We start from the raw sequence: 25,981 nt of genomic DNA, 5'->3' as shown, positions 1-25,981 counted from the left end.
GGGAGGGGTCACGTGCGGCGAGCGGCCCGAAGTCACGTGACGAAGACGCTGGGCGGAGGGAGCCGGGGCTGGGAGTTCTCCTGAGGGAAGAGGAGTGAAGTGTGGGGCACGCGGCGGCGGCGATGACAATGGTGAGTGCGCGGCGGCCCGCGCGCTCGCTTGCAGCCCTCGCCCCGGAGCGCGCAGCGGGACGGCCAACGGCGGGCCAGATGTCGCGGGAGGGGCTGCGGGGAGCGGCTGGAGGGGGCAGGCGGGCAGGGCGGGGGGCCGGGTTAGGCCTGTTTGGCCGCCGCGGGGTCGGGGACAAGCGGGCTGCGCCGCCCCTTCCCGGTCTCGGCGATGCCCGAGCACCTGCAGGTGGCGGCGCGTTCTCCTGGCCATGTCGGAGCCTCTGCCCGCGTTCCTCGATCGGCTGTGGGGGCCCTGGCTGGGTACCCGGACCCCGCCTCTGCGAGGGCCCGCCGCCCCCTCCCCTTCCAAGGTAGCCAGCCCCTCTGCTCCTCCCGGGCAGCCTCGCTTCCTTTCAGGTGGGGTGACCCAAGAGTCCCCCAGTTCCGGACTCGGGGGGACTTGGTCACTATCTTCCAGTGTTGATCAGGAGCTTGATAAACTCCGTGATTTTTTTTTTTTTTTTTAGCCTGCATACGGTGATATTCTGCGATTTCCTGAACCCAGTTCAACCTTGATGTTGACACTTGTAGAATGGGAGAGAAAAAGAGAAGGACGTTGGAGGGGAGGACGTTTTTAATGCAAAAGGCAGTAGTTTCTTGCGCGCTGTTTTAAGCGTTGGGTCTCGTTTCCCTCACCAAGCCATTCTGGAAACTTACCGCTTTGGGATGTTGAAATGGCCTAGGGAGCAGAGGAGGAAGGGAAATCTGAGTACTCTCACCACAGTGGGAAGCACCAGCGTGGGCACGATGGCGTTTAGCTTTGTGTGTGTTGGCGATCTTCTCTAGATTTGATCTCATTTGGCTCATTTTATGGTAGTATTCATTTACTCGGTTCACTTAGCAAGCTTATGTTGAGCGCCTACTGTGTGCTCTCCTTAATAGTACCTGCTTTCCCAAAGCTCACCCGGTTCCGTAAACTGCTTGAGACTTTTGGCTTATAGACCAAGTTAGGTTTATTTAAAAAAAAAAAAGTTACTTTGAATAAATACATTTTAAAGTAAGAAATCGAGTTGTTTTAATTTATAAAAGAAAGTGAGGACAGACATGTTCATTCTTAAACTTGGAACCTTTTTCTCTTTTTTTTTTAACAAATAATTACAATACTTAGGTGCTCCCAGGGGTCCTGAGCAAGACTGAAACAGCCCTTACTCTCTTGTAGCTTGCAGTCCAGAGGGAGATAAACATTTATTTAATTATTTGTTTAACGTGGAAACAAATAATTACAGTTGTGCTTAGAATGAAGTATTGGGGGACCTTGCCTAGTCAGGGAGTTAAAGAAGGCTTCTTTAGTTGAATATAATTTGCAAAGAAAACTTAAAAGGCCCTCCTATCGTTTGCTTACATTTAAAATTATTACTTTTAATGAGCTTTTGAATTATGTTCAAGAGCAATTTTTATTTTCAAGTTACTCTTGAAACAAACACAATTGTAAAGCTTTATAACACTGAAATGGGCACAAGTGTAATAATATATGTATGAAAATTTGCTGTTTCATTGTTCGTGTATGCCCTAAGTGAATAAATTTTGAGAGCCTCTCTTCTGCCTCACCTTGAGTTGCATTTCTTTACAGCCACTGGATGTAGTGAAATTTCTTTAGCGAGGGCTAAAAAGTTTGTATTTTAACATATACACGTGTAATTTTGCTAGATGGTAATGCTCAGTGTTAGGTTTACAAATTATGTGAAAAATCTTAAATTAACCTAAATTCAGTGATATGTAGTTTAGGCTATGATTGGAAAACTGTGAGAACAATTGCTCTAATATTTAAGTAGTCATATATATTGCCCTCTAGTTATTTAAAGGCCGCCTAAGAGTTTGAACCTGTATATCGTCTAGTATTGCTGCTGAAAATCCCCTATTTTGAATGCTCACTTGAAGATATCTTTTCTAAAAGAACTTGGTAGTCTTTCTCTTAAAAGATTTCAAAACTGCCTTCTGTAATTTCAGCAGAAGTGTATGTTAATATATCCTAATCCTCTTTACAGCTTTTATTCCTTTTCCTTCTTCTGGTCTTCACCATTCTGACCATTTTTTTTCCTCTTTATATATCAGAAGTATTATAATTTGATTGTGAATAATTTTAAGAAGATTTTAATTTTGTGACTTTTTGTTTGAAATACAGAAGATGCACATCTTGAAATAAAAACTTTATTTATTTGGCCACACCATGCGGCTTGTGGGATCTTAGTTCCCTGACCAGAGATTGAACCCACGCCCTCAGCAGTGACAGCGCAGAGTTCTAACCACTGGACCGCCAGGGAAATCCCTTTTTTTTTTTTTTTTTTTTTTAGAAATAAAAACTCTAGAAGACTTTGGGTAGAGAATCTTTCTTTCAACTCCTTCTAGAAGGAAAACAAGACAAACTTTTTTCTCAGATATTTTTCTCTCTGTTATCTACATGCACAGTTTTCTGGAGGCTTTTACTAAGACTAGTTCATTTTTGATGTGTCCTGGTGTAAAAAACTGGATGTTAACCCAGTGCTAAATTCTCATGGCCTCATTAACTTAACCATGTTAAAGTGCTGTAGTTTATCATTCAACCTTTTGTTTTTCTGCATATGCTACACTAGGCTTTTTTTATTCCTTCTGATCTCTCCCAATCTTAGTGTTTTGATTGTGTTGAAAAGTAAGTCCATTTTTAATTTTTAGTTATGAAATACTTCATGCATACAGAAAATAATAGAGGATAACACATAGTTTTTACATGTTTTTAATGCCTAAGACTTACATTTTTACATATAGTGTCAAAATAAAACTTATTGTTTACAATTACTCATTGTTGTTAGTGAATTGTGAAGTTTTATGTGACTTTTAAGTCTGTTTTATACCATTTTAATTAGTGGCAATTTTGATTTTGTTATTTTATTTTTGATTATTTGATCTTTTAATATCAACTTTCAAATCCCAGTTCAGCTGTATGCGTTAAGTATATGTATATGGGAAAAGTTACCATAATATTTCATTTGTAAAACAATTTTTATAGTTTTCAAATCTTGTTTTCCTGCAACCAGCTCTAGGAAGTATTAAGGGGGAATGAGAAAATTAAATTTTATTTTCCTGCTTCTATTTTATAACCCGAATTTTGGACTGTCATCTTCTACCCTTTCATAATTGCTCCTCCCACAGCAGCACCCCCCCGCCACCCCGCTTTGTTGGCTCAGTGCTTTGCACACAGTTGATAAATAGTAACTGATTTTCAGCTGCTATACATTCTCATATTTGTAACTCTTAGGAGAATGTGTACCATTTTGAGCAAGTTTTAAAGTTAAAACTTAGGGTATGAAAGCTAACTAGGAAGGGACAGTGCACATGCCCTATCATTGATGTTTTTCATTCTAAGTTAGTTCAGAACAGTTTTCTAATTAAAACTGTTTGTCATTTATAATATTGCCAGGAAAGATTAAAACATCTTGCCAAAAGGAAAATTTGCTGGTTATGTCTTTGGAGTATGTCATAAGTACTAATCTGGCAATTCTTTGAGTTGATTTCTTGAAATTATAATCCTTTTGTTAATAAAGGATTAATAAAAATAAAGAAGTGGGAATTCCCCGGCGGTCCAGTGGTTAGGACTCCGAGCTTTCACTGCTGAGGGCCCGAGTTCTATAACTAAGATCCCACAAGCTGCGTGGCACTGCCCAAAAACAAAGAAGCAAGCTCAGAATTTAGGAAAACACTATCTCCTTTGATCATAGTATCACCCTATGACCCACATAGCCTTAGCAGGATCATTAGCTTGTTTGCTCTCCTCCTGAAGACAGAACTGAGCCTTAACGCAAGTTCCTTGCTCTAGATTTTGCTACTGCACCAATACTAACTTCCTGCGGGAGGGCTGGTCTTAACCAAACATGCCTAGTTTTAGCTCACTTCTTTTGTGTATTCACAAAATTTACAGAAATTTAATTAGTCTCCTCCATTAGAGCCAGTTTTATTCCAAGGGCTTACACAATGTAACACATGCTGTTCAGACCTATATAGCAGTAGATTTTACCATAAGTAGTACATTGTAATAACTCATGAGTAATTGGGATTGTATGAGTTTCATTATAGCAGTATAATGAAAGAACCTCATAGATGTATTACTAAAGGTAACCTTTCAAATCCAGATGTTAGGATTAATTTTTTAGCCATGCAGCATGCATGCGGAACTTCCCCAACCAGGGTTTGAACCTGTGTCCCCTGTAGTGGAAGCGGGGAGTCTTAACCACTGGACCACTGGGGTAGTCCTTTTAGATCTTTGGTATATGTTAGTATTTGATTATTTATGGTGGTTGCCTGTGGAAATGATTGAAATTATAGCGTGTTTAAATTTGTTTTCTTTTTTGTCTTTTTATTTTATTGTGGTAGAAAACATAAAACATAAATATATCCTCAGCAAAATTTTAAGCGTACAGTACAGCATTAACTGTATGCATATTGTATGAAATTTTAGTTTTGATGTAGTATTTGATATAAGTTCTTATTTCTTTGTGAATTCATAGATTAACTGTAGGTTATAGGTAATTAAATTTGAATTAAAAAATGTAGTGACTGACAAAACATAATTATGAACATTTTCCTTTTATTTCAGAGTTTTCTTGGAGGATTTTTTGGTCCCATTTGTGAGATCGATGTTGTCCTTAATGATGGGGAAACCAGGAAAATGGCAGAAATGAAAACTGAGGATGGCAAAGTAGAAAAACACTATCTTTTCTATGATGGAGAGTCTGTTTCAGGAAAGGTAAATATTTTGTTTGGAGAATTACCTAGTTGTAGAGTATTAGAATTAGTCATGAAAGTGGCTTGTGCTGTATCTAAATTTGAATGATTTTATTAGAGATGGAAAATTTTTTTCAGAAGGTCAGTTAAATCCTTGATTCAGTAGAATATTTACAGGAAAGATTCTTAAACTGCAAGGGTTATAGGCGCAGAGTCTAAATTAAACTGTGTGCAAAATTTTGTGTGTTTGTGACTATGTGCATCTGTTTAACTTCAGACAGTTTCTACAGTGGGGCTGTGATCCACTCAAAGTTTGTTTCTCCTTTAACATAAAGTTGAGTTGTGGAGATTGGGGATAATTCTCTAGTATACCTTTCTAAAAGTCTCTTTCTCATTCTTTATAGTTTATCTGTCTGTACTACTGTCACTGTGTCTGTTGATCTCATTTCTTGATACTCTGTAGAGGACTTAAGTACATTTGGAATGTGTCCATGCATGGTCAGATACATTTTTGATACCTTCTGTGGTTTAACTTTTTCCTCCTTTTCCTTACCAAGTTATGTATAAGATTGTTCTTATACCTTATGGAACATGATTAGTACTCATCAGTTTGTGATACTGAAGAATGGTAATATCCTAGATAAAATCAAGTCATAAAACATTTGAAATAATTTTTCTAAATATAAAATATTAAGAGTTTCTCTCCCCTGCTTGTTAAGGTGATACATACACATGGTAGACAGTTTGGGAAATAAAATAATTATCTATATTCCCATCATATGGAAATAATTCACTGTTAAAATTTGAATGTGTTTCCTCCTAGTCTCTCTGCATTAATGTATGTATAATATATTAAGCATACTTTTTCCCTATTATTGGATATTTAAATAGTTTCTACTGTATTTTTCAGACTGCTTGTAGTATATCACCGTATCTTTAGTAATACAGACATGTTTTTAGTAATAAAACTTTAGTACATAAGTTTTTCTCCAGATTTCTGTAGGATAAGATTACTTCCTTAGAATGAATTCCTGAAAGTGAGTTGCTGGACCAGAAGACATGAATATTTGAAGGATATCAATACATATTAACCTGGAGAATTTGCATCAAATCACATGTTCACTTAATGCCTTGTTTCACTCAGGGTAGTACTGAATATGGTCACTTTGTAATCTTTGCTATTTCTATAGGCAAAAATGATATTATTCTTTGATAGCATTTCTTTGGTTACTAGATAGGTTGAACTTAGGTTTATTAGCTATTTTACTGCATCGTCTATTCTGGTCCTTTGCCAGTTTACTTACTGATGTCTTAGTGTTATATCTGAAATAAATATTTTGCTTTTCTACTTTACTCTCCCTTTAAAATGATGGGGAGAAAGAGAAGAGGCCTGAAAGAGAGCAGACAAAATCATTAAAAGGATGGAACATGTCAAACGAGTAAAGGAAATAGTGTTGGTTCTGTAAGAAGCTGCCAAACTGTTTTCCAAACTAGCACTACCATTTTCAGCAATGAATGAGAGTTCCTGTTGTACCCCATTCTAGCTAGCATTTGATGATGTCAGTGTTGTAGATTTTGCCCATTCTAATAGTTTTGTACTGGTATCTCATTGTTTTAATTTGCAGTTCCCTAATAATATGATGTTGAACATCTTTTCATATGTTTATCTTCAAATATGTATCTTTTTTGGTGAGGTGCTTGTTCAGATCTTTTGCCTAATTTTCATTCGGGTTGTTTGTTTTCTTCTTATTGAGTTTTAAGAGTCGGAAACAGCCCTTTTTGGAAAACAGCCCTTTCTCAGATGTGGCTTCTGCAAATATTTTCTCCCAGTTTATGGCTTGTCGTCTTATCTTCTCATTTTCTTGTTACATGTGTAAATTTCCATTTCCCTGACATCTAATGAGGTTGAGTGACTGTTCATATATTTATTGGCTATTTGATGTCCTTTGTGAAATGCCTATTCAAGGCTTTGGGGTTTGGTGGGGGTTTTTTTGGCTCATTTTTATACTCAGTTGACTTTTTTTCTTATTGATGTGTAGGATTTTTTTTTTTTTTGGTATGTTCTTGATACGTGCTTCTCAATATAGAGTCCTTTGCATATGTATTATAAATATCTTTCTGGCTGGATTTTTCACTATCTTAATGGTGTCTTTGGATGAACAGGAGTTCTTAATTTTAATACTCTACAAATGTTAGTTTTTTTTTTTTTTTAACAATGATGTTCTTTCTTTAAATTTATTTATTTATGTATTTAATTTTTGGCTGTGTTGGATCCTCGCCTCTGTGCGAGGGCTTTCTCCGGTCGCGGTGAGCGGGGGCCACTCTTCATCGCGGTGCGCAGGCCTCTCACTATCGCGGCCTCTCTTGTTGCGGAGCACAGGCTCCAGACGCGCAGGCTCAGTAGTTGTGGCTCACGGGCCTAGTTGCTCCGCGGCGTGTGGGATCCTCCCAGACCACGGCTCGAACCCGTGTCCCCTGCATTGGCAGGCGGATTCTCAACCACTGCGCCACCAGGGAAGCCCCTGTTAGTGCTTTTTGTATCCTGTTTAAGACATCTTTGTCTACCGTATGGGCATGAAGATGTTCTCCTGTTTTTCCTATAATTTAAAACAATTTTACATTTCACATTTAGATCTTCAGTTTTTTGGAACTGATTTTGTCTTTGTGATATGGGAGTCAAGGCTACTTGTTTGTTTGTTTGTTTTTCCCACGTGGATATCTTATTAACCCAGGATATTTATTGAAAAAGCCATCCTTTCCCCCACTACACTGCAGCATCACCTTTGTCACTAGCCAGAGGTTGTATGAGTCTGTTTCAACATCTCTGTTCTGTTCCATTGGTTTATTTGTGACATATACTTTCATTTCTTTTTTTAAAAATAGCTTTATTGAGTTGTAATTCACATAAAATTCACCCTTCTAAAGTGTACAGTTCAGAGGTTTTTACTATATTTGCAGAATTGTGCAACTGTCACCACTATCTAATTCCATAATGTTTTCGTCACCCCAGAAGAAACACCATACCATTAGCAGTAACTCCCTTGGTGCCATAAACTGAATGTTTGTGTCCTTATAAGATTAATGTGTTGAAACCTAATCCCCAGTGTGATGTATTGGGGGGGTGGGGCTGGGGGGGTTTGGGAGATGATTAGGTCATGAGGGCAGAGCCCTCATGAATGGGATTAGTGTCCTCAGAGAAATCCCGTGTGCACCTTCTGACATGTGAGGACATAGTGAAAAGACAGCCGTCTGTGAACCAGAAAGCAAGCTCTCCCCGAACACCAAATCTCCTGGCGCTTTGATCTTGAACTTCACAGTCTCCAGAAGTGTAAGCAATAAATTTATGTTGTTTTTAAGCCACCTAGTCTATGATATTTTGTCATAGCAGCCCGAATGGACTAAGACACCTAGCATCCACTAATCTATAAATGTGCTTTCTTTCTCTATGGATTTGCCAATTCTGGACATTTCATATAAATAGAATCATAAAATATATGACCTTTTGTATTTGGCTTCTTTTACTCAGCATGATGTCTTCAAGGTTTATTCCTTTTTAAAAAAATTTTGGTAAAAAATATATATAATAAAATTTGCCATTTTAACCATTTTTATGTGTATAATTCAGTAGCATTAATCACATTCACAATGTTGTGCGATCATCACCACTATTTTTTTAATATAAATTTATTTTATTTATTTATTTTTGGCTGCATTGGGTCTTCGTTGCTGTGCTCGGGCCTTCTCTAGTTGCGGAGGGCAGGGGCTCCTTTTCGATGCAGTGCATGGCCTTCTCATTGCAGCGGCTTCTCCTGTGGCAGAGCACGGGCTCTAGGGCGCACGGGCTTCAGTAGTTGTAGCACGTGGACTCAGTAGTTGTGGCTCCTGGACTCTAGAGCGCAGGCTCAGTAGTTGTGGCGCACGGGCTTAGTTGCTCCACGGCACGTGGGATCTTCCTGGACCAGGGCTCAAACCTGTGTCCCCTGCATTGGCAGGCGCAGTCTCAACCACTGTGCCACCAGGGAAGCCCCCCATCACCACTATTTTAAAAATTTGTTCATCACCCCAAACAGAAACTTTGTACCCATCAAGCAATAACTACTCTTTTCCCTTTTCTCCCAGTCCATGGATACCTCTAGCCTACTTTTTTTTTTTAGTAAGTTTATTTATTTATTTATTTTTGGCTGCGTTGGGTCTTCGTTGCTGCTCGCAGGCTTTCTGTTTGAGGCGAGGGGGGGCTACTCTTTGTTGCGGTGCGTGGGCTTCTCATTGTGGTGGCTTCTCCTGTTGTGGCGCATGGGCTCTAGGCACATGGGCTTCAGTAGTTGTGGCATGCAGACTCAGTAGTTGTGGCTCACGGGCTCTAGAGCGCAGGCTCAGTAGTTGTGGCACACGGGGTTGCTCTGCGGCATGTGGGATCTTCCTGGACCAGGGCTTAAACCCGTGTCTCCTGCATTGGGAGGCGGATTCTTAACCACTGCTCCACCAGGGAAGTAAGTCTCTCTAGTCTACTTTTTTTCCTATAAATTTGCCTGTTCTGGGCCTGTTCTATTTCATATAAGTGGTCATATAAGATTTGTCTTTTTGTGTCTGCCTCATTTCATGTAGCATAATGTTTTCAAGGTTCATTCATGTTGTAGCATGTATCAAAACACCATTCTTTTCTATAGCGGAATAATATTTCAGTATATATCTGTGTAGTATATGGATGTACCACACTTCTTCATCCATTCATCAGTTGAGAACATTTCAGTTGAGGATATTTGGGTTTCTATTTGTTGACTGTTATGAATATTGCTGTACATTTGTGTGTTAAGTTTTTGTGTGACTGTGTTTTCATTTCTCTGGGGTGTATACTTAGGAATGGAATTGCTGGGTCATACGTTAACTCTATCTTTAACTTTTAAGGTAACTGCCAGGCTTTTCCGATGCAGCTGCACCATTTTATATTCTCTCCAGCAATGTATGCAGGTTCCAGTTTCTTCACATTCTTGGCAATACTTATTATTGTCTGTATTTTTTATTGCCATCTTAGTGGGTGAGAAGTGGTCATAATGGTTTTGATTTTCATTTCCCCTAATGATGAATAATATTGACATCTTTTCATGTGCTTATGGCTATTTGTATAACTTCTTTGGAGAAAAGTCTGTACCTGTCCTTTGACCATTTTTAATTGGGTTGTTTGTCTTTTGATTGTTGAGTTGTAAGAGTTCTTTATATACTCTAGATACAAGTCTTTTGTCAGTTATGTTTTGCAAATATTTTCTCTATTTCTGTGAGTTGTCTTTTCACTTTCTTGGTGGTGTCTTGAAGTACTAAAATTTTCTGTTTGATGATGTCCAGTTTATCTTTTTTAAAATTTCATTTCTCATGCTTTTGGTGTCATCTGAGAAACAGTTGCCTATCCAAGATAATGAAGATTTACATCTATGTTTTCTTCTAAGAGTTTTGTAACTGTAGCTCTTACATTTAGGTCTTTTATCCATTTTGAGTTAATATTTGTATATGGTGCGAGGTAGGGAATCCAATTTCATTCTTTTGTGTGTTGAGATTGAGTTGTTCCAGCACTATTTGTTGAAAAGAATATTCTTTCCCCGTTGAATTGTCTTGGGACTCCTGAAGCATATACTTTTTAAGTTAAATTTAATTGCCGTCTGTCAAAAAAAGCTACAGAGAAGGAAACAAAATTACCCATAAGCATACATTCCAGAAGTAACTCCTGTTAAGAGTTTTTTCTGTAGTTTAAAAAATATAATTGGCATTATACTTGTATACAGTTTGACCATGCTTCCTTCATGTGACATGCCATGCACATCTTCCCACATCATTAAATATTCTTTGACCTTATTATTTTTATACTTTAATTATACTCCATCATATGATATACTACAATTTGTTTAATTATTTACTTGTTTTTCTGAGATATTAATTTGGAAGGCAAGTAACTAACTCATCCTGGTCACAGATATGGAAGATATAGAAACATGAATATTTTAATTATGTAGTTTACAAACAGAAGTAACTGAACTTTAGTTTTACTGGTCCTTAATTTCTGTTGTGTTTTGAAAACACTATTTGGAAGAAAAGCTTTTAAGAGTCATGCTACCAATATTTTTTATAGTAAAGAATAAACCCGGAAGTATGCTTTTTGGTATGTTAGCTAATCCTTAAATGTTTCAAATTTTGTTTTTAATATGTATGTACTTTATAGATATTTTGTCAAATTAAAATGTATAAAATTAAGGTTTCCATTTGGCACATATGAATTTAGGGATTTTAGATTATATATTTAATTTGAAAAGTACGTAAGATAATCATACTCAAAATTTAAATCTTTAGACATTCTGTTTTTAGGATGAGTATCAGACTCAGGGCAATAAGCATTGCTTTTAAGATAGGAATTATAACAATATATTGTTGGTTATAAAAGGCTGAAAGTGATCTTTAAGATCAGTTCTTGGAATTAGTAATAACCTTACGTTAAAATGCTGTTGTAGAATTTTTTAACTATTTGACCTGAAAACATATTTGAATAGTTGAAAGTTTTCCCTTTTATTGAGTCTTTATAGTTTTCCAGCTCTAAAGAAGGATTCCTTACTAACAAAGAAGATGCTTTAAGTGTACGTATAAGTAATAGGTTCATACTGATTGTATATGAGTAGGTTTTACTTTCTCTGGCGCTATAAGGTCTAGGTAGGATCTAGGTATGTGGTGGTGTCTCAGACTTCAGAACTGAATACCTGAAATATTTATATATTGTATTCATCTGGAAGCAATCTGCTAGTAGGCCCACAAAGGATTGTTAACGTCTCTTACAATTTCATGTTTTGGCAGGTAAACATAGCCTTTAAGCAATCTGGAAAGAGGCTAGAGCACCAAGGAATTAGAATTGAATTTGTAGGTCAAATTGGTGAGTTTTAAAATAGTATTACTTTTTTTTCTTTGATAACTGAGTTTGAAGAGAGTTTGATTTGGCACTTAGCTTTATGGAAAGAAGGAATTGATTTTGCGTAATAAAAGAGGATTTATTTTAAAAACATTAAATCATGTTTCTTTTAATTGTATTAAATGATATTTGACTAATCCTGCCTTTATTTGTGATTAAACTTAATTACTAAAAGTGAAAGGAGTTATGTAAGCTACCAGCCTTGAAAAATAATTCAAGTAAATTAGTTTACTCACTGAAATTTCCATCTGCCTACATTTTTCACTAGCTTTATTCACAATTAGCAGTGTCACCTTCATCCTTCACTTTCTAATTACCCATGCCATTTGTCTTCCTAACTTAGTGTGTACCTGTAGCCAGACTCACTTGTCAATAGAAAATTCCATGTGAAAAGGAAAAGTGTAATTTCTTTTTGACTTAGATCAACTTGTGTATGTTTCCATATGTGTATTTCAGAGACATTCTTGATTTAGTAGGAGTTAAACTGTATAAATCTTTTGGTACTGCAGATTCGGAAAAGAGAAAAGAAAATAGGTCCTAGCTTTCTAAGTTTTACTGTACATTTTTAAAGTATCAAAATTGGAATGGGTGGATATTTATTTACATGTCTATTTTGGATGAGATTATATTTAAGGGGCAAATTATAGTAATTAACTGATAGTTGATTTTAGTCTTTTGCGTATTATAGTTTTATCAAGGTAATATATTTGCCTAACTAAAGCAAAACAACAAGACAATACATTTTTTGCCTAGAAGGGAGGAAGTTCAAATAATTGCTGGAAATATGTCTGTTAAAACAGCTTCATACTGGGCAAACCCTAACTGCATTAAAGGAATGAATTCATTTTTTTATAATAGAAATTTTCATTTTGCTATGCTGCTTGAATTTTTTTATGCCTAAGTAGAGCATAATAGTGAGAAGGATAATGGAATTCAGATCATAGCTCTAGTATTTAAAGTGGAGGCAAATCCAACTAATTCTTTCTGTAAAAATTATTTGCTTTGGAAGTAAAAGTTTGGGTTTTAATGAGATGGGTATTAAATATAATTGGTCTTTTTGCTTTTTAAAATTTCTTAGAACTTTTCAATGACAAGAGTAATACTCACGAATTTGTAAACCTAGTGAAAGAACTAGCCTTGCCTGGAGAACTGACTCAGAGCAGAAGTTATGACTTTGAATTTATGCAAGTTGAAAAGCCATATGAATCTTACATCGGTGCCAATGTCCGTTTAAGGTATGAACGTGTATCAGAAACTGTAGACAGAATCAAAACCAGAAAGTACTGACTACTATTGAATGTCTTATTAGAACTTCTAATTATAATTTTTGGACTGGAAGACTTAAGATTTTTAAAATTCTGTCAAATATTTTGTTTTTTTCTGGCTAATGCTCATCTGATGTAGTAGGAGCCTTCTGTAGTTTTAGAGAATCCTATTATGAGAAGTTTTAGTCATACACTTCCCTGTATGAATCGTTCTTAGGTACTTCATTTGTCCTGTAAATGGAATTACTCTCTAAATCCGTTAGTTTCCCAATGAATCTCATTTAGTGTATGGTTAAGAAGTGATCTAGAAAAAAAGAAAAAACAAAAAGCAGTGATCTAGAGAGATGTCCTCAAGTAGGCTTGATGATGGTACTTCAAATTGATCTAAAAAGTATGTACACTATTCTTAAAATTGAACTTTGTATTTTTTCCATGGTGGGGGCATTTATTTAAAAATTAAAACTTCTTCATGAAGTAAATGGAGTAAATTGATCCCTAAGGAGTTCCAGCAAGGAGAAAGCAGAGTTGCAGTTAATGTTTGCTTATTTAAAACACTGAGATATATCACAGGAGATTTAACTTGTCCTCTCCATTAATTTTGTAGGTATTTCCTTAAAGTGACGATAGTAAGAAGACTGACAGACTTGGTAAAAGAATATGATCTTATTGTTCACCAGCTTGCTACCTATCCTGATGTCAACAATTCTATTAAGATGGAAGTGGGCATTGAAGATTGTCTACACATAGAATTTGAATATAATAAATCAAAGTAAGTACCTTTCACAAACAGATAATATAAATGTTCAGGGAAAATTAATAAACCTTTTATGTCTTTGTAAATTGGTCAAGGTAAGGATAGAATCAACATTAATCTGATGTTAACAGACCAACAGAATCTCTGAGCTGAAAGAAACTTTAGGAATTTGGTTTTGTTTCTGACTCAGTTGCAGATGTCTTTCTTATTCTATTCCTGGTAATCGGCCGTTTTTTATAGAGGATCTCACCATCTCAGAAGGCATCTAATCCTATATGTCTCAAAAAACTTATCTTTTTGTCTTGAGATCATTTTAGCTGGTCATCTCTTTAAAAGTAAGCAAAAACGCTCTTTTTCTGACTACATGAGCAATACATTTTTATTATTAAAAAAATTGACAATGTAGAAAAGTCAAAGGAAGTAAAAATACCACATATTTTCACCATTACTATAACCACTATTAAATCCTCTTGTATATCTTTCCATGGGAGGGGGTATATATGTTTATATATGTTGTGCATTTTCAGAAATGGGCTCTTATTTTATTTATTAATGCCTTTTAAAGCTTTATTATGGAAAATTTCAAACATATACCAACGTATATATCTAAAAATATTAATAATTTCTTAACCTCATCACATATCTAGTCTGTGTTCACTTTTCCCTAATTTACTCATAAATGTTTTTTCCCCATATGGTTTGTTCAAATCAGTATCCAAACAAGACTTGCTCAAATCCAGTGGATCCAAACACAATACATTTGGTTTTTTTATTCTTAAATCTCTTTTAATTTATAGGTTTTCTCTTTTATTTATTTATTTTTCATTAAAGTTTATTTGTTGAAGAAATGGATGTTCATTCTTTTATCCCCTTCCTGTGCACTCTTCTGTTACATTATTTTTATTACTTGCTATGTCCCAGTTTATATCACTGAAATTGTGATACACACACATTCAGGGTCTTAAATTATATTGTTGATAAAATTATTAAATGTTTAGGACCTAAAACTTGTCACTGGAAGCCTCCCTTCAGACTAACATAATTGCATTAATCAACTCTTAGGATATTATTTTGAGATCCAAACCTGGGAGAAGTTTAAAAAAAAAAAAAAAGCCCTCTGGGAATTACAGGAATTCCTAGGTTTGCTACCATATTATTTCAAGGTCCCTGGGAAAAGTCTTTGATTAGTAGGTATTACAGCAACAAACTCAATTTATGGAGTCTCTCTTTGTGGCCAGGTGATTTGTTAGCTGCACTATTCTAGCACTTGGAGTAATACTGACACTAAACCCATGTGTAGAGTTTTTAATGTTCAAAACATCTTCATACACCAAATAAAAATTTTCAGACATAAAAATCTTAATTTTCCATGCTTAAGTTCTTTGGAAACTAAGTTAACCTCTACGTAGGGACCAACAATTAATCAGGCTAATTCTTCCCTCTGAGGTGCATCGATGGTCAAGTAAAGTTTGCTTCCTTATTTTTATAGTAAAATGATGAGTACTTTTTTGAAAAAAGAACATTAAACACATGAATAGTCAGAATGGTATTCTTAAATAGTAATTATCCTACAGATATCTCATAAAGCCTTTCAGGACATATTTCACTCTTTTTGTTTGTTTTGTAAACTGATATTTAGTAAGTGACAAATACTCTTTCCCCAAAGGTATCATTTAAAGGATGTGATTGTTGGAAAAATTTACTTCTTATTAGTAAGAATAAAAATCCAACATATGGAGTTACAACTGATTAAAAAAGAGATCACGGGAATTGGTAAGTTGAAGAGTATTTGAACTGAAATTCATTTTAGTTGAAATTTTGAAACCTTAAAATATTGTTTAAACTTAAAATAAATATCCACCTTGGATACTAACTTTGATACTTAATATTGCTGGCAGTGAGTTACTCATTTATGTTTTTAAAAAAATTAATTTTTGAATAGATAATAAATTCACATGGTTCAAAAATAAAGTGTGAATTATTATACAGTAAAGAGTGTCCTATTTATGTACTCCAGCTACTCATAGGTGATATGTTTATAAGTTTTAAAATCCTTCAAGTATTTATCTATATACGTGCAAGTGCCTCTATATTACACCCCCCCCTTTTTTTTTAGTTAAGTGGTTATATACAATACATACTTTAGAGTTCCTTACATATCAATGTGTGGAACACTTCCTCATCTTTCTTACAGTATTCCATTCAATGAGTGTGCTAGCTATTGGTGGACATACAGGTTGTTTCTAGTCTTTTGCTATTATAAACAATGCTTTAGTTAATAATATCATTTCACATATGTGTTGGTTTGTGTGCAAGATAAAATCTTAGAAGTGGAATTGCTGTTTCCAAGGGTATATTCATTTGTAATTTCGATTCATATTATCAGTTTGTCCTCTTTATGGACTGTACCAGTTTGCATTACTACCAGCAATGGATGTAGGACGGTGCCTCTTTCTCCTTGTATTCTCATAAGCATGATGTTATAAAACTTTTAGCTGATCTCATGGGTAGGGGGAAAAGTTTAATTCATTTTTCTCATCTGAGTGAGGGTGAGCATCTTTTCATGTGTATAAAAGCCATTTGTATTTCTTTTCTGTAAACCACCTATCCATATCCTTTGCCCCATCTCTATTGGATTATTAGTCTTTTGATGTGTAGAAACTCTTTATATATTAGGAAAATCAATCCGTTTTTCTTCTTTTTTTTTTTTATTTTCTTTTTTGGCTGCATTGGGTCTTCGCTGCTGCGTGCAGGCTTTCTCTAGTTGCGGCGAGTGGGGGCTACTCTTCGTTGTGGTACATAGGCTTTTCATTGTGGTGGCTTCTCTTGTTGCGGAGCATGGGCTCTAGGCGTGTGGGCTTCAGAAGTTGCAGCATGTGGGCTCAGTAGTTGTGGCTCGCGGGCTGTAGAGCACAGGCTCAGTAGTTGTGGTGCACGGGCTTAGTTGTTCCATGGCATGTGGGATCTTCCTGGACCAGGGATCGAACCCATGTCCTCTGCATTGACAGGCGGATTCTCAACCACTGCGCCACCAGGGAAGTCCCTCTCTTTCTGTATTAAAAGCAGCAAAATTTCCTCAGTTTGTCTTGCTTATGGTGGTTTTTGCCATCTAGAAGTTCTTGATGTTTATGTAAGTCAGATTTATCAGTTTTTACTCTTATGGATTCTGGGTTTTATACCACAGTTAGAAAGCCCTTTTTTACACTGAGGTTCTAAAAATAATTTTCTGTGCTTGATTCTACTAAAGTAATATATTATAGTTTAGGAATTTTGTTTAAACTTTTAATTCATTTGGAATTTGTCCTGATGTAAGAGATCAACTATGGATCCAACTTTACTTTTCTCCAGATAGCTGACCAGTTGCCCCCAAATCTTCTATTGGTTCATAACTGCTTTTTAATTTTAATTATTATTACTTTTTTGGCCACTCCATGTGGCTTGTGGGATCTTAGTTCTCTGACCAGGGATCAAACCTGTGCCCCCTGCAGCGGAAGTGTGAAGTCCTAACCACTGGACAGTCAGGGAATTCCCTGATTTTAATTAATATTTAGATTTAGTTTGTTCCCTTTAACTTTGCTGGTTTTCTGCTAAAAAGAATTTTAGGCAACACTTTTTAAGAATTTATAATTGGTAGTCATGATTTTAAATATCTGTAATTTCTTAATCTCCATTTTTCACCTGCTAATAAAAGTTAAAGTGATTAGGGACTTGCCTGGTGGCGCAGTAGTTAAGAATCAGCCTGCAAATGCTCAGACGTGGGTTCGAGCCCTGGTCCTGGAAGATTCCACATGCCGCAGAGCAACTAAGTCTGTGTGCCACGACTACTGAGCCTGCGTGCCACAACTACTGAAGCCTGCGCACCTAGAGCCCGCACTCCGCAACAAGAGAAGCCACAGCAATGAGAAGCCCGTGCACCTCAGTGAAGAGTAGCCCCCGCTTGCCGCAACTAGAGAAGGCCCGTGCACAGCAACGAAGCCCCAAGGCAGCCAAAAATAAAATTAATTAATTAATTTTTTTAAAAACCTGAAAACTGTCTATGGTTTAGAGAATAAAAAGACAAGCCACAGACTGGGAAAAAAATATTTAAAAAAAAAAAGTTAAAGTGATTTAAAGATATTAAAACCAAACTTCAGGTTCCCATTTGTTGTTTAAAAAGAAATTGTTTATTTAAACATTTTTTTCTAGTTATAAAAATTATGTTCGGTTCTGGAAAATTTTAAATAAAAAATAATTTGTACTCATAATCCAGAACCGACCTTAGCCTTTGCATATTATATATTTTACAACATTGGGATCAGTACTATATGTTTTAGTGTTCCTTTTAAACTTATATCATTGACTGTTTAAAAGAACTGTATGTCAGGTATTCACTTTGATGTTTTGTCTATGTTAAAGTTAACAAGAGAAAACATTTTGGGTGTTGCAGAGAAAACTAGCATGTCAGTGCACTGCTACGCATTGCTAGTTTCTATTTTAGCAGATATTAGAAATGATAGAAGGCAGTCTGTGAAGATTATTTCTGAACTGTATACATACAGTTGACCCTTGAATAACATGAGGTTTGAAATGCATGGGTCCACTTATAGCGGATTTTTTTCAGTAGTAAATATTACACTACTACATCATCTGCAGTTGGTTGAATCCACAGATAGGGAGGAACCGTGGATAGGGAGGAGTGGAGGATACAGAGAACGGACTATAAATTATACACAGGTTTTCCTGTGTGTACGGTCAGGCGCCCCAGCCCCTGCAGTTTTTCAACAGTCTATTGAATTACCTTTGGGAGGAAGGGAGTGAGACCTTCAGTTGGGTGGTAAGTAAGTGTAGATCAAGAAATAGAAAAGAATGATCAACATTTTCACAAAAGGGGAAAGTAAATTAGTACTAAAATAATGTAGTCAGAAAATAGGAAGAAGGTATAAGTCTGGAAATCATATTCTAGCAGTATTTAAATTAATATCATTTACATTATTGCACTAGGACCCAGCACCACAACAGAAACAGAAACAATCGCTAAATATGAAATAATGGATGGTGCACCAGTAAAAGGTAATACACTTTTCATTTACTTTTAAGTTACAGGTAGTGCAGATAGCAGTGTTCATGGCAGATTAGTTTGAAAGTATTTATTCAGTGTGAATATATCTGTGAATTCTTAAAATGATTCTTAAAATGATTTTTAAGATCATCTTTGTATAAATGCTGAGAAGACTATAGTAGTACTTTCTAGTTTGAAATAAGGTTTAATTTTTTACTCAGTTTAAATTTAGAATTTAGAAGAGACATTTATGGATATCTCTTCCCTAGTTCTGAATTTATAATATTTTAATTATCTTTTGTTACAGTAGTTTCTCTCTGTAAATCTTTTTTACTCATGCTGAACATAAGGTGCAGTATAATTGAGTATTCATTTCTGTGGGATTTTGGAGTTCTTATATAGCCCTCAAGAAAATAAGCAGTTCTCTTACTAGATAATTTTCAGCATCTAAGATAATGAAGCCAGTATTTATCATTTTAAATTTATGTCTTTGGCTTTTTCTTACTCTGTTAGTAATTACTTCAAAGAGTAGTTACCATTTACTGAGTACCAACTATAGATGAGGCATTGTATTCTCAGGCGCTGTCAAGTTCCCTACCACCCTTTGAGTTAGGTAGTGGTAGCCCTTATTTTATACATGAAACTGAGATTGTAGAGGTTAAAAACTTGTTAAAGGTGATATACTGTAGGGGAGGCAGAACTTTCCCTCTACCCATCTTAGATTTTCAGCTGGAATTCTTTAACAAAAAGATTAATAAGAGAAAAACAATTGATAAATGCATGCAGTACACATCACCCAGGAGAAACCTCAACAAAAAAGTAACTCAAAGCTGTGACTTAGAATTTTAGCTTATATAGCATCTTGAAAAGAACAATAAATTTGGAGAGAAATGACTGGGCAAAGGAGAGCAGTTTAGGCTTCCCAGGGCGGCAAACTACGGGCAGGTAAATATGTGGGAGAAAACCAATGGAGTAGGCTTGTTTGCAGATTCCTCTGGTGCCATCCCTGGGCTGAAAAGCGGCTGTCTCCAGTAAAAGGAGAATTTATATCCTGCCTTTAGGCAGAACAGGGGATTCTTTTCTGCTTTTGCTGCTGCTTAATTGCCTTCAGCTCAAAATAATCTGTATGTCAAAGAGGAATATTTTTCGGTGATATATTCTGGTTTCCTTTGATAGCTAATCATTGCACAGTTGGAGTTTGAGTCCAGGGGTTTCTGACTCCAGGACTCTTGTGTGTGTACTCTTATGTTATGCAACATAACTTTGTAAAATTCCAGCAGCCACAAATTTTTATGTAAAGTGACGGGTTGTACATCTTTAAGGAAATAGATATACATAAGAAAAGTATTACATAAAAAGGATTCAAACCAGAATATGCAAATAATCATTCTTAGAGAAGCCATGAGAATCTGAATAGCAATCTTTTTGGTAATGAAGGAATGTCATCATTCTGAACATGTTTGTTGTTTTGGGTGAATTAGTAATAAGTATTCAATAATTTATACACATGATTAGAAATTATGGTACAGATGAAACAGATGGTTAAGTGACTTGGCTGGAGTTGGGATTCAAATCCAGGCATTTTGGCTCTAGAGCAGTGGTTCTCATCTAGGGGCAATTTTGGTCCCCCCTCCCTGGGGACATTTGGCAATGCCTGGAGACATTTTTGGTTATCATATTTGGGGACTGCTACTGGCATCTTGTGGGTAGAGGCCAGGAATGCTGCTGAACTTCATACAGTGCATAGGACCTTATCCACGGCAAAGAATTATTGGGCCTCAAATGTCAATAGTGTCAAGGCTGAGAAACCCTTGTCGAAAGCTTTTGTTATGCTGTTGCCTTGTGAGGAACTGAAGCATTAATGTCTTCTCTATGATGCTTAGTTTTAGGTGTTATGTAACTATTGATATATTTAATCATCCTTTAGAATTAAATGGAAATTGCTTTTCTTTCAGGTGAATCAATTCCAATAAGATTGTTTTTAGCAGGCTATGACCCAACTCCAACAATGAGAGATGTGAACAAAAAATTTTCAGTAAGGTACTTTTTGAATCTAGTCCTTGTTGATGAGGAAGACAGGAGGTACTTCAAGCAGCAGGTATGGTGCCACCCAGATGTTATTTTGTTCTTTGTCAATTCTGAAAACACCTGGAAAGCAGCCACTTTTCTAAGCTTTATTGTACTGAGCAAGTGGGGGTTTCTAAGTAAGTGAAAACACTGACAGTATGATATAGAAGTAAGCATGAATGGAACTATGTTGTAATCCATCTCTTCCCGGTCAGTCTGCAGGACTCCAGAATGGGCTATAATTTGGCAGGGTTTTTTTTTTTGTTTTTTTTTTAATTTAATTTAATTTTGCGGCATGAGGCATCTTAGTTCCCCTGCCAAGGATCGAACCCGCGGCCCCTGCAGTGGAAGTGAGGAGTCTTAACCACTGGACTGCCAGGGACGTCCCTGGCAGGGCTTTTATTGAAACCTTTGTTTTTTATAAAAACAATACCTGCTATTTGTTAAAAAAAAAAATCAGGCAATAAAAAACAGAATGAAGTAAAAGGTCAACAAAAATTCTGTCACCATTGTGATTAGTTTTCTAGACAAATCTGTATATGTGCTTTTAGATCATTATTATGCATATTGTTCTTTTTTTTTTGTAATTTTTATTTATTTATTTATTTATTTATGTCTGTGTTGGGTCTTCGTTTCTGTGCGAGGGCTTTCTCTAGTTGTGGCAAGCGGGGGCCACTCTTCATCGCGGTGTGCGGGCCTCTCACTATCGCGGCCTACAGGCTCCAGACACGCAGGCTCAGTAATTGTGGCTCACGGACCCAGGTGCTCCACGGCATGTGGGATCTTCCCAGACCAGGGCTCGAACCCATGTCCCCTGCATTGGCAGGCAGATTCTCAACCACTGTGCCACCAGGGAAGCCCGCATATTGTTCTTTAATTTGTTTTTTCAGTCAATAGTGTCTTGAACAGCTTTCCTTTAGCAACAAATAAAGATTTCCTTTATCACTTTTAATGACTGCATCAACTTGATGGATTTGGGGGTTTCCATTTTTCCATAATTAAACAATCCTCTTATAAATGTCTTTGAGATGACCCAAATCTAATACTTTTTTAAAAAATTTATGGCTGCGTTGGGTCTTCGTTGCTGTGTGTGGGCTTTCTCTAGTTGTGGTGAGCGGGGGCTACTCTTCATTGCGGTGCGCGGGCTTCTCATTGCAGTGGCTTCTCTTGTTGCAGAGCACGGGCTCTAGGCGCGTTGGCTCCAGTAGTTGTGGCTCACGGGCTCTAGAGCGCAGGCTCAGTAGTTGTGGCGCACGGGCTTAGTTGCTCCGCGGCATGTGGGATCTTCCTGGACCAGGGATCGAACCCATGTCCCCTGCATTGGCAGGTGTATTCTTAACCACTGTGCCACCAGGGAAGTCCCTAATACTTTTAAAATATAAGATGTTTATCATAAAACTTGTTCTCATTTGAAAATCAAAAGCCTTTGGTGAATTTTGAATAAAAGATCGTGATTAGAATGGTCTTCTGTATTCTGAATCAGATTAATAAATATTTGAATGTCAGTTGAGTGTTCAAAACTAAATTAGAAATTATTCTGGAAAAAAAAAAGAAATTATTCTGTGTTAAGTACTGTGACGAATACAAAAGCTACCTTTTTAAACATGGTTTGTCCTCAAGGTCCTCACATTGCCGATATGTGGAAAGAGAGATTGTATAATTAACAGAAAACTTAAGTAATAGTTTGACAGTAATTTGGAAGAGAGAAAAGTTACTCTGCTAATGCTGCCATAATGCTATATAATTAAACATAGGTGATTTATAATTTCAAATTAGATTATATGAAATTTACAATTTCCAAATCAGTTACATATTGGGGCCCTATTGAGTAAGTATATGCTTCCCACGGGCATTCATTTGGATGTTTAAATTCTGCTATGTTGGTTAAAAAACAGCCTGCCATGACTTTATGAAGCAAGTAATTTTAAGAATTTAGAAGAGAAGAGATCTCAGGATGTATTGGTTAGGGTAAGACTTAGATAGGCAGAGGAATAGGGATTTGAAGAATATAAAGGGGAAGATGGAGGGAAAGTTTAATTTGAAGTGCGTTAGAGGCAGAGAGTAACCCAGTTTGGCTGGTGGGGTACTGGGGTCTAGGTGGGGAAGAGAGTGATGTTGATAAATTGGATAAAGGTTATGGAGGGCTTGAATGCCGGGTTGGAGATTTATCCTGGAGGAACTGAGAACTACTGAAGAGTCATCCAAGCAATGTTTTAGACTAATCTGGAAGTGATAGGAAGGATAGCTTAGAAAGGGGTATCAGGCAAGGGAGGGAGAGCCATCTACCAGGAAGCTATTTTAGTATCTCAGGTTGAAGTGACAAGGGCTTGAATTTGGATAAGGGCAGTGGAACAACAAACAAAAGATAGATTTTAGGAATTCTTTAAAGCAGTAATAGCTAGAACTTTGTGCCAGATTGGATTCATGGTGGTGGCATGCATGGGTGTTGGTGGGGGGGAGCAGAGTTGGCAGAAGGGGAGGCCCAAGATTAGAATTGGAAGAAAGTGAGTCAATAAGGAAAGAGGAGGGCTTTTGTAGGGAAGAAGTTAGTTTTGTTATGGTTAAAATTGAAGTGGCATTATTTCCATGGTGAAAATATAAGGAATAATATGAGGACATTAATTTGTTGTCTTGCATTTGTCTTCTAGGAGATAATTTTGTGGAGAAAAGCTCCTGAAAAACTGAGGAAACAGAGAACAAACTTTCACCAGCGATTTGAATCGCCAGAATCACAGGCATCTGCTGAGCAGCCTGAAATGTGAACTGAATAGGAGAAAAAAAAGAAAAAAACTCCTGTATCTGTTGAGATTTAAGTTCGGCAGGTTAAAGATGGTTGCAGCGTGTAGGGCGGGGAAAAGGCCAAAACTCCATTTATGATAGTCTTCCTTTATCTTACAGTGCTGAGTTTATTTTATGACATAACTATATGTTCTTCATGTATATACATTTAAAAAAATGCTTTCTTTGAAACACTGGAACTTTCTTAAACTGCCGTGTTGTTTTTTTTTTTAACCACACACTTTCATTTAATGATAAGCACTCAGCTGTACATCAGCATAAATATTAAAGATTTTCATGTGAGTAGGTTGGTATTTGTAATTTTGCTTTCTTTCTGCATAATGTTGATTACAAATTCTTTTATTCTCCTTTTTCATGCTAATGATTACCTCTTATTCTCTACATGCAAAAAATTAAACATTTTGTGTTCAAATAAAATTAGAAAAACCTGAGTGGCCCTTAATCCTGCAAAGATTTAAAACGTGGCATCTCAATATTTTTGAAAACTACATTTTTGTTTTTCCATACGTGTTTGAGAAATGCATACGAGTGTTTCGCTGTAGGTGCCTCTGAGTCTACCATTTCATGGCTTCCTGAATTTTGTTCTCTTTGAAGTCTTCTGTGGTGTGAATATTAAATTTTTTTCCATAAGAGATTATGTGGCATGTCATTGCAGCTTTTTTTGGGGGGGGGGTACCATATTAAGTAACCATTTTGCTACTACTGTCAGATAGGTACCACGGTATGTTTTCTGCAATGTGGAGTTGACTCTATGTTGGCATTTTAATTCGTTAAAACTATATAATTTTTCCATAAATATTTTGAAAAAAAATTTTTTTGATTTAAGGAATCTTTTTAGCACATATATGCAAATATAATTTTCTTGCAAATATTCTCTTCCCTTTTCAGGGGAAAATTTGAGGATGGGGGACTCAGGAGAACTGGTGAAGTATGTAGTTACCCAGATCTGGACAATTTCATGTTTGTTAAATTGGAAACTTGACTAGTTCAAACTCAAATTTAAACTAATTCATCCACTCTGTTTAAATTTTTTTAATATTAAATTCAAGTATTATTCAAAGCCTCTAAAAAAGAAGGTGCAGTCATCTGTTTTTATGCTATGCATGGGGTCTGATCGCAAATACACTAAATGTGGGGTGTAGGAACTAAAATGAAGCCTGTTGTGTGAAACTACTTTCACTTATGGTTCATTGGTTTTTGTACCAATATTTTTTTATACACTTCAGTGCAAGTCTTGTCAGTTAACCTTACTTTATGGGTAAGCTAAGTAACCCAAATTACATTTCTTTAAGCCTGTTTTACTACTATGGCACTTTGAAAAATGGTCAGTAACCAACTTCTTAACTGGCAAAAGGTTCCAGGTACCATGTGCTGGAGCATCTATTTTAAATGTGGATATCTGTGAATGGTAATGTTTTCCTTCATGTAAGTGCCTGTTCAGAGTTTCAAAATTTTAAAATGCCAGATATTTTCATGGTCACTTGCATGTAGTAATCTGGAAAATATTCAAAGAAAAATTGAAAAACAATTGTATTTAACCAGCCTCAAATTGTGCAACCATGATGTATAATAAAGAATTTGAAACAGATATTGAGCTTGCTATTTGAATCATTAAAATATTTATATTCTCAAATCTCTTCTCATTGTCATATTTATCTTTGGGGACAGGATTGCTCAGTAGCTTAGGAAGCTATAATTGTGATGATTAGAAGTTTTTATAAATATTCAATTTCAATTTTAAATATATAATGCTTTTAATTAGGTGGCTTAAAACACTGTCATAAATAGGATGCTTACTCACTTTGCTTGAAAGTTTGTTGCATAACCGATTTAAAAAATAAAAATTTGAACTCAGTATTTGGTGAACTGTAAAAAGTTGGCCAGTTAATTAGAAATGAACTGAAAAAGAAATTTGTGTCTTTAATAAAGAGTACAATATCTAATCCAGTGGTTCTCAACCCTGGCTGCACATTCAAATCACTTTAGGAGTTTTTAAAAATAATCATGCCAGGTCCTATCCAGGCCAATAAAATCAGAATTTCAGGGGCCCAGACATCAGCATTTAAAAACTACCCCAGATTGGGGCTTCTCTGGTGGCGCAATAGTTAAGAATCCGCCTGCCAATGCAGGGGACACAGGTTCGAGCCCTGGTCTGGGAAGATCCCACGTGCTGCAGAGCAACTAAGCCCACGTGCCACGACTACTGAAAACCGAGTGCCTAGAGCCTGTGATCCGCAACAAGAGAAGCCA

The 25,981-nt window shown here is 36.4% G+C and overlaps 1 protein-coding gene across 2 annotated transcripts; it reads left to right on the top strand.

Moving 5' to 3' along the window:
- Positions 1-25,319, top strand: VPS26A (VPS26, retromer complex component A). 2 transcript variants are annotated; one of them, XM_036829083.1, is made up of 9 exons: positions 1-131; positions 4,738-4,887; positions 11,697-11,772; positions 12,887-13,043; positions 13,678-13,842; positions 15,494-15,600; positions 18,808-18,876; positions 20,821-20,963; positions 23,581-25,319. In XM_036829083.1, the coding sequence occupies exons 1-9, from the start codon at positions 123-125 to the stop codon at positions 23,692-23,694; spliced, it is 990 nt and encodes a 329-aa protein (XP_036684978.1). In that variant the 5' UTR covers positions 1-122; the 3' UTR covers positions 23,695-25,319. The 2 variants fall into 2 exon arrangements, with proteins under 2 accessions (XP_036684978.1, XP_036684979.1); XM_036829084.1 differs by lacking the exons at positions 1-131; positions 11,697-11,772 and having other exon boundaries at positions 4,750-4,887.
- Positions 25,320-25,981: the final 662 nt, after the last annotated feature.

The sequence above is a fragment of the Balaenoptera musculus genome, chromosome 16 (assembly GCF_009873245.2).
Source record: "Balaenoptera musculus isolate JJ_BM4_2016_0621 chromosome 16, mBalMus1.pri.v3, whole genome shotgun sequence".
Lineage (NCBI taxonomy): Eukaryota > Metazoa > Chordata > Mammalia > Artiodactyla > Balaenopteridae > Balaenoptera > Balaenoptera musculus.
The sequence above is the reverse complement of the archived record's forward strand: the minus strand, read 5'-3'. Positions and strand labels throughout refer to the sequence as shown.